This window comes from Crocodylus siamensis, chromosome 15, assembly GCF_052110815.1.
Source record: "Crocodylus siamensis isolate JL-2025a chromosome 15, ASM5211081v1, whole genome shotgun sequence".
Taxonomy (NCBI): Eukaryota; Metazoa; Chordata; order Crocodylia; family Crocodylidae; genus Crocodylus; species Crocodylus siamensis.
The window spans coordinates 20,015,194-20,024,298 of NC_143409.1; the positions used below are offsets into that span (position 1 = coordinate 20,015,194).

Consider the following 9,105-nt stretch of genomic DNA (forward strand, 5'->3'; position numbering starts at 1 on the left):
CCAAAGACTTATAGGTTCTGTCAGATATGACAACTGGATTAAATGGTCTGTAGTGTCCTATGACAAGTTAAATTAGATAAGTACAGGGTGTATGTTCCTAGGATAAAAAAAGACTAAGTAAAAAAGCTGAACATGGGAAGCTTGGTTTTGGTTCTCTTGATCCCAGAGGGTGATGTCTAACTTGCCATAATTACTATTGCAGATCAGAAATGTAAGCAAAGGAACCTTTCCTGTGAATGCTGTTGCCAAGAGCTTGAAACAAAGGAGCGAGAATGCCAGGATCTAAAAAAGAAGCTAGAGAAAACCTGTAGACATCTCCAGCTTGCAGTAAGGGAGCACAAAGCTAAGGCTGAGCAAATTCAAAGTTAGTATCTTCATTCTCCTAAACGAAGCTTTGGATGGCTTCTTTTTCTGCTGGTTCCAGAAATTTACCTGTGATCTGTCTTTTGAGCTGTAACTTCAGCGGCGGCAGTAGTAGATACTTAAATGATTCTTGGTCCTGCTGAGTTTACTTTTATAATATGGGAGGTGTAATGATACCTGTCACTTTCATAGTGCTTTTCACTGGATCTCAAAGTAGTCTGCACAAAAGTTTGGGGGGGGGGGAGTTGTCTCTTTGCCTCAATTTGTGGTTTGCCTAGGTTACTCAGTGGGCAAGCAGCTGAGCGGGAACCGGATCAAAGTCTGTCTTAGTTCAGTGCTGTATCCAGTAGGCTCAAGTCTTCGTCATTCCCACTCCATTAACTATGCATCTCTGTGCTAGCCAACAGGATAGAAAAGTTGAGAGGTCAAAGTCCTGATTCAATTCTGTGCTAAGAATAAACACATTCTTTAAAAAATATAAAGGAAAAAAAAGAAGCAATTTACAGTAGATACTCTTTCAGGCTATCTTCTGGGTAGCCAAATGGTTTAGCTGAGCAGGAGCTCAATTACCCAGGAATGCGAGTCAAATAGCTGAGTTCTAGATCAGGTTTATTTTTTTCCTTTAAAAAGGAGGAATTGTTTGATAGACTCATTTGCTGCCAGTGCTTCTACGAAATACCTGGTGGTGCTCCCCAAAGGGAAATAAGCTCTAGTTTTCTGCAGAAACATTTGTGGGCACATCAGTTGTGGTCCTTCACCTCTTTCACTAACACATTTGTGATTTACAAGGTCAAGGCAGCCTGGTTCTTTGTCTAGTCCTGGCATTTGTGCATCTGAAAACGTGCAGGCTAACTTCTGTAGACCTAAACTCTTCAGTGTCTAGACTGGGTCAGACCAGTGGTCTGTCTAGCCTGGTATCCTGTCACTTAGTGGCAGAAATGGATTCTAGAGGGAGAGCATTGAACTGGATAGGTCTGGTCTATCCCTTATCCTTACCATGCCTGGCATCCACCATTATTGGTCTAGAGATGCCAAAGGAAACATCTCCAACAACTCTTTACAGAAGATTTTGGTCCGTAGCAAAAAAAGCATCTACTAGGAGGATGTAGCATGCCAAGTGAGAACACATTCATTGTGGTACATAAAGTATTTTCAGCCACTATTCTGATCCTTCTCTTTTGGGCCCTGTATGTTTTGATCTACTCTTGAATCTTCGATTTGGGAAAGCTTCCCTTACTGTTGCATCTATTTTTTTGTCCATGCCTTGAAAGTCATTTAGTATTTTGTTAACTAATAGGGTGCCTAGGTTTTTAAAGAGCTTGATTCATTTATTCCCAACACCTAAAGAGACTTTTTCCACCAAAGTTTTGAATGTAGTGAATGCTGTCTTTGTGTCTGTGTTAACCATATTGCCTTTCAGTTAAAATACCATTCTTAAATAGACTCCTGAATCCTACAGAAGTTATCCAAATTAGATATCAATCTAAAAGCCTACCCATTTGTGTGGAATAGTTGTATTACTCAAATGGACTGTGTTAATAGGTTTAACACCATTTTGTAAAAAAATTTGATAGATGCATTGTAACCATGAGCTGAAAACATGGCCCCAGCCACCCCAGAAGAACAGTCACTTGGAGCATTGACTTGTAAGAGGCACTGATCACTTATTTTACACCCTGCTGTCAGAACCAATAGTTTTATGCTATGAACCTTGTAGCTTTCAGCCTTTGTCTGTCCCCCACACATTTCACCTGCAGGAGTCAACCTGTGCCGAATAAGGAGGTAGGGATCAAATGACTGCTGGCCTGTTCAGATGCATGCGATCTTAAATTTGGCTTACGGTACAGCACGCTTTGAAGCACATAGTTGTTTTTCAGTCTTGAAACTATGTTCACATCTGCAGGGCTGTCCCTGAGGGGGTAGCAAATTGGGGCAACTACCCCAGGCTCCATGGTTTGGGGGGGGCCCCATGGTCAGTGCCGCATAGGCTCTGCTGTCGCAGCCGAGCACTGCCAGCTCCTGCCACTCGCCTCAGCCCCTGCACAGGCTGATATGCTCCTGGCCCCACACATCCCTAGGGACAGCTCTGCTCATCTGAAATGTGCGCTCATGTGAACTTAATGGCAGCAGTGCTGATTTAAGATGCAGTATTGTTAGTGTTGTGGGATTAGCAGCACCAAATTAGATTAGTCCATGTCATTTTCAGAGCATCTAACAGCAGTCATAAAACAGTCCATGTCCTCATCCAAGTCACTGATGAAGATGTTGAATAGCACCGGTCCAAGGTCCAAGCCTTGTGGGACTTCTACCCACATCTTTCCAGCTTAATATTGACCCATCCACCACTACTGTCTGGATGTGACCCCCTAAGCCAATTTGCCATCCACCTAACCATGTAATCATCCATATCACAGCCTGTTAGTTTATTTACGAGAACGTAATGTGATATTGTATCAAAGGCCTTCTTAAAGTCTAGGTAGATGACGTGTACCTCAACTCCTGCATCTAAGCATTTTGTAGTCAGGCAGGATCTACCTGCAATGAATCCATGCTGATTTCCTTTCAGCATTATTTTCCCTGCTGGGCTCCCACAAATGTGATCCTTAATGATTTTTTCCAGAGTTTTTCCAAGGATAGAGGTGAGCCTAACTGGCCTATAGTTTCCTGGTTCCTCCCTCCTCCCCGTCTTGAAAATAGTAACCGCATTGGCCTTTTTCCAGTCCTCTGGGACCTGACCAGAGCACCGTGAGTACTCAAACAGCCGTGCCAGCGGCTCTGCTATGACATTGGCCAATTCCTTCAGCACCCCTGGATGAAGTTCATTCGGGCCCACTGATTTGAACACATCCAGCCCATCCAAGTGCCCCTTCACTAAGTCTGCGCTAACAGCTGGTGGGCTGGTGTCCCTCCTGCGTCTGTCTATGATTCAGTTAGGAGATTTCTCTTGGTCTGTGTCTGGGAATACAGTCATGTCCTTTCTATTTCCTGGTGCAGGGGGATCACTCATCGTGATCCTGAGCTCCCCCTGCACTTGTCTGGGGGTGACAGTTTATGCCACAATTAACTCATTAATCAGCATAAATGTAATGAGTAAAGGGGACCTCACAGTCAATTTTACTACTGCTCTTGAAAAATGAGTTTGTCAGTTTCAAGGCTGCCATCCTCCTTCGTTTTTCATGGCTTCCAACAGAAGGTATGAAGAGGACAAGTTCCCATCGGTTTCTGGTGGGGCAGCTACTCCCATTTCTATGCATTTAATTGGAGTACAATTAAGTTACAAAGTGGTGTTGAAAAATGCTGTGCATTTAAGCATTTGTGTACTTGACCAGTATGCAAAGAACTGATGTTTGCTACAATGGAAGCAGAAGGCCACGTACTGACCTGGTCTGGTACGATGTGTTAGCGAATTGTATGCATAGAAATAAAGTATACTGCACAAGCAAACTGAACTTAGGTTTCACTATATATTTGTACTCTTAGCTGGTGCCTGTCAAAATTGCCACTGGGGGTATAAAATCTAATTTATTTTCCTTCTCTGTCCAGAAAAAGCCTCAGTTGCTACAATACAAATCATCTTTTTCTTCCCTAACACTTTCCAACACAGACTTGTTGCAATGCTGCCTCCCACTCTCACCTTGCACTTCCCCAATCCCACATTCACACTTTCCAAGACACACGTGTTGCAGCTCTGCCTCCAGCTGAGATTAGAAATTAGTTGCTCAAAAAAACTCTGTATATCATCATTGAATTGGTGAAGGTCCCATTGCTTTTATGTTCAGAGTTCAATGGTTTGTGGTCTGGTGAGCTCCTCAGTGTTTGTCATTGTGATGGTAGTACATATCATGGCTTCACTAATACTAACTTCTTAAAATAGAGGTAGCAGTTTTACATAACCTAGGATGAGCTTCAGTTGGATTAAAAAATGCAGATTGGGGTGTGTGTTTTTTGTGTGTGTAATCCATTTTTTTTTTTTAATAGAAAATGAAAGAGTTTTGGAGGTTTTAATGGATGAAAACTCTGAGATGAAGACTAAACTCAAAGATCTGAGAATGTGTGACACCCCACCCAGGTATTTCAAAAGTGCAAACAAACTGAATTCCACAAGTCATTTTGCTGATCTTGGACTTATAAGGTACTATGATTTGTGTGCCTCTTAGGTCATTGTCTGAAGGGGCCATTTCAAAACCTTGTGCATCTTGTGATGGTCTGAAAGGACTGGAAGAAATGCGTGCTCAGTACATTAGAGCTGTGGGCAAAATTAAGAGTAAGTGCTAATGAGGTTTTGCTAAATCTTTACATCTGCAAAACTAACAATTTCTTCTCATGAGCTGGTTTGTACAGGCATCGGAGTCACTGACATATGAGTGTATGCTGAACAACTAAGCTTGATTCCTAGTACATCTTCTCTGACCCACAGCCCGAATTTATATACATTTTACTGGGGGGGAAAAAAATCTGTTTTCTCTTATTGCATTCTAAATGGCTAATATTGTGCTCTTGTACCTCAGAGCACATATGGTCTTTGGTAGACTTTAACTTGAAAAAAGAGAATGTGAGAAGCTGAATTAGCCTCTCATTGTAACTAGCGTAGGTCTGATTCTGCCAGTCTTACTTGGTAATATGCTGTTATACATACAGTTATGGTGTGCTACGCAGCCTGAGAGGCTGGTGGAATCTAGGCCTGTAGAGGTTGTGCTGGGCTGTTACTAAAAATGGGAAAAGCTTTTTGTGGGACTTCCTGATTGGGGAATTTCTTGTTTCTTATGCCTTTGAATTACCAGCAAATGATTCCCCCCAGTTCTTCCTCTCCCCAAGAAGTTGTCCCAAGGGAAATCTTAATTTCCTTCATCTTATTTACCCACATTCCATGTACTAAGTTTTTGGTCACCATCCCTTTGGGTGAGGGAAGACTAGATCAAATACTATTCCTTACTTGACTGTATGGGTTTGTTGAATGGCAGCTACGCTGCTATTGCCACACTCTTAGCGTATCTCCCCATACCCTTTTGTCCTTGTGCAAATCTGTACTAACACAGTGTATTTGTGCAGGTGACATGCTTCACTATATCCACGAGAGTAAAGAGAGAGCAGCTGAAATGATAAAAGCAGAGGTTTTAAGGGAGCGCCAGGAGACTGCCCGGAAAATGCGCAAGTACTACTTAATTTGTCTTCAGCAACTTCTCAGTGATAATGGGAAACACGAAGGGTGAGTCAATATGCATGGACACACTAGAATTGCACTGTTATTAAAAAGAAATAAAACCCTGTGGGATTAGTAAAATAACATGGGAAAAGCTCATGTGCTTCAAAAATCTCTTAATGATTTTTATATTGAAACGTTCTGGGGTTTTCAACAGAGCTGAAAAGAAAATCATGAATGCTGCTAGCAAGCTTGCAACAATGGCTAAAGTGCTTGAAACACCTGTTCGGAATACAACCCAGAGCAAAAATACCCACTCTGGTAGGTTGGAACAAAAACTGGTTCCCTTCTTTCTCATTTTACAGGTTTCATTCATTTGGTGATGAAAATGTAGGTGCACAGTGAGAAATGCATGTTCTGTATTCTGCCAGGGTTTACATAGTTTATACCTTCAACTAAGCAAAAGCATGGACAGTTTGGTTTACACTATTATTGACAGCTTTTTGTATAAACTGATACTTTTCCCACATTGAAGTTTCCTTTAATAATCCCTTTTTTTTTTTTTCCTCTCTTCTCCTAGTCCTGCCACTAAATTCTGAACTGCCAACTGGAGTTGAGCAATCAAAAAGGAATTACATGCATCAGAGTAGGCCAACCCATATGGAAAGCAAATCATGTGGCAAAAGTATTGCCAAAAAAGCTAGTGATCAAGTTGTTCAGAAACGTGTACCTTATAACTTGAGACAGCAGCTTGATGCAGCACAAGCTGAAACACTGTCTCTGCTTCATGGAGGAATGACTTTGGATATCCAGAATGGGAGCACTGCTAAACAACTAGCTGATACTCCACAAAATGCTATGTCACAAATTCACCCCTATGAACATGAAAGAAGAAACAAAACTGTCTGTGTTTCAAATACAGAGGCAGGCCTGATAAATGCCACTAGTATTACAGCGCTTCAGCAGGCACCCACATGTGTTTCTCAAATGAAGCTTGGAAACTTGCATACATCCAGCAATATAAATGGCCTTTCTGACTCTAGGCCATCTCCTGTACTGTTTGAAAGGCAGAATGAAAGACCAGCATTAAAAAAAGTTAAATGTTACCAGTCAAATGGAAATTGGAAGGCTGCATCAGAGAGGACTCAAGATTTTGATGTTCAAGAAGCCCCAGTAAGGGATGAAGGAGGCTGCACTGACTGGAGTTCAATTAGTGGAAGCCTAAATTTGGATAATGCAACAGGTGATATGTGCCTGTTGTATCCTGTGCAGAAAACAAACTCTAATACACTGGTACAACTCGGATCCTATGAACAGTCTTCTATGACCAGTCTGTTTTCTGATGAAGATACTAGTCCTTTCTGTAAAGAACTTATTAGTCATGAAACCAAGATTCTTGGTACAAAAAACAGAGACTCACTTCACTGTAAAGACCATCAAGATGTGAACTCAGGGTGTACTTCATACCAAATTTCTAACAAAGCTAGTTCTGCACTTGTGCAAGTCAGTGTGACACCATATTCAAATGTAGGAAAAGGCCACAACCAACATTTAAGAAAAGCAGTGCTGGATGCTAAATCATTTCGGCAAGATAGTGGTTTTGATAGTCCATTTGCTAATCTGGACTAGCATGTGTAATTCTTTATCCTAGAAGAATATATTTAAATGGAAACTGGTGGTGTGGGGGAAACCTATTAGAAATGTGTGGGTTCTGTCCATTCTGTGTTCCGTGTTGCATGACTCGGCGTGTTGTATGAACACAAATCATATAAAATGACTTGAAATATTGATGTAGGTTTTTATGTTTGTCATCTGGCTTTTGTTGTGTACATTATTTTTTATGTGTGTGAGCTTGTTAAACAGAATCTATTTTTATACCTCAAGATTGGCTTGCAGTGCAATGTCACATTTTTATTTATCTAAAAATAAAACTACTTTCATTTGTGGTCACTTTTTAAAAAAAATTGGTACAAAAGTTTGTTTCAGATTTTAGTGCTGTTTCAGAACTTGAGAGATCCAAACATTTCATCTTGAAAGATCCTTGTAAGCAGGATAGCCCTGTAATTTGTAGATACAGATTTATGCAAATGTAATGCATGCTTATTTTTAAGTATATATGTATTATAACCAGAATCAAACTCCAAGTATGTCCTCCTCTTGAATACAGTGAAAAGTAATTTGTTTTTGATGGAGGGGGAAAAAAATCTTAGTTCTTTCTGTACCTAGGCTACAGAACTTCCTTAAATAGGCTGCAACCTTTACAACTTTCCTAAATAGGTTCTCATTCTGTAGGTTTAGTAATATTCCTGTTGACACCCAATACTTCATTTTAAAGGCTTTCTCCCCCCCACCCTGAGTGTATTTCTAACCTTCTGAAATTTAAAGCTTTTGAGACTGATCTGTGCTTACCTTTTTGCTCATGTTTATTTTTATTTCTAGGGCCACTTACATGAAAACAGGAATTTTGCTACATGCTTTATCTGCTCTTGCTGTCCTCCTTATGTGTAGGAGCTACCACCAGTTTTCTGGTTTTTCATGCTGAGGCCTCCTCATGTCACTAATTGGTCAAGAGCCCTGGTGGCAGCCTCTTTTATTGCTGCTGATTGGCCAAGAGGGCTGCCATTTGTGTGGTTTTGCTCCTTGCTACTAATTGGCAGCCACCATCTTAACTGCTTTTCTGTGTGCCGATAGCCATGAGAACTGCTGGCTCCCACTGGGAGGCAGCATTTTATTTTCAGTTATTTATTTATTTATTTATTTATTTTACCCCCAGTGATTCTGCTGAAAATAGCAGAGAATACCACGGTTTGCAGGAATTGGCTCAAATTTCAGTTTCTGTAAAACACGTGAAATCACACTTTGACTAGGTGCCTACTTCTACGAGGATGTAACAATATACTACTATTCACAGTGACATGTACTAATAAGTGACTGGATAGTAAAGAGGACAGTTAAAATATGAACACCTGACCAAGTCTTTTCTGAACCCCCTTCCCCTCACACAAATGCCTGCAGTAATACAAGCAAGAAAGCAGTGCTATGGAAGAGGAACAGTCGTCCTGCAATCGGATTTCTCTCATTTTTCAAGGTTGACTTTGAGCAATTAAGAACATTTGTACCCTTTCATATGTACTAAAAGGTGGGGAAACAAAGTTACTGCAGCAGAAACCTGATATAGAAACATGATTTCTGTCAGACTTTTAAGAGTGAAAATGAACATGCACACAGTTTTATTAGTGGCATACAATAGTCTTCTCTAAAGAGGATTTGAAAAGGGCCAATGTGGTCCCCATTTACAAAAAGGTGAGAAAAGAGGACCCCGGCAATCATAGGCCGGTCAGCCTTACCTTGGTCCTTGGGAAGACCTTTGAGAGAATTATCAAGGAGCACATCTGCCAGGGCCCAGCAGGGGAGGTAAGGCTCAGGGGCAACCAACATGGCTTCATTCATTCATTCCTGGTTTCTTTTTATGATCAGGTCACAAAGTTCCTGATCATTCCTGGACGAGGGTGTCGGGGTGGATGTTGTCTTCCTGGAGTTTAAGAAGGTCTTTGACATGGTTTTCTATTGCATTCTCTTAAAAAAACTTGGTGACTGCGGCA

General features: G+C 41.1%; 1 protein-coding gene across 8 annotated transcripts in view; it reads left to right on the plus strand.

The window, feature by feature from the left end:
* Positions 1–7,709, plus strand: part of CEP152 (centrosomal protein 152) — a 53,874-nt gene extending 46,165 nt beyond the window's left edge. For 4 of the 8 annotated variants that reach the window (XM_090028888.1, XM_090028886.1, XM_090028887.1 and 1 more), the window contains 6 exons: positions 203–364; positions 4,342–4,432; positions 4,521–4,627; positions 5,413–5,569; positions 5,721–5,824; positions 6,084–7,707. In XM_090028888.1, the coding sequence (XP_089885014.1) occupies positions 203–364; positions 4,342–4,432; positions 4,521–4,627; positions 5,413–5,569; positions 5,721–5,824; positions 6,084–7,132 (1,670 nt within the window). In that variant the 3' untranslated portion in view covers positions 7,133–7,707. Of the gene's footprint in view, positions 1–202; positions 365–4,341; positions 4,433–4,520; positions 4,628–5,412; positions 5,570–5,720; positions 5,825–6,083 lie in introns of all 8 variants that reach the window. The other 4 variants (XM_090028889.1, XM_090028890.1, XM_090028885.1 and 1 more) reach the window with 3 other exon arrangements.
* Positions 7,710–9,105: the final 1,396 nt, after the last annotated feature.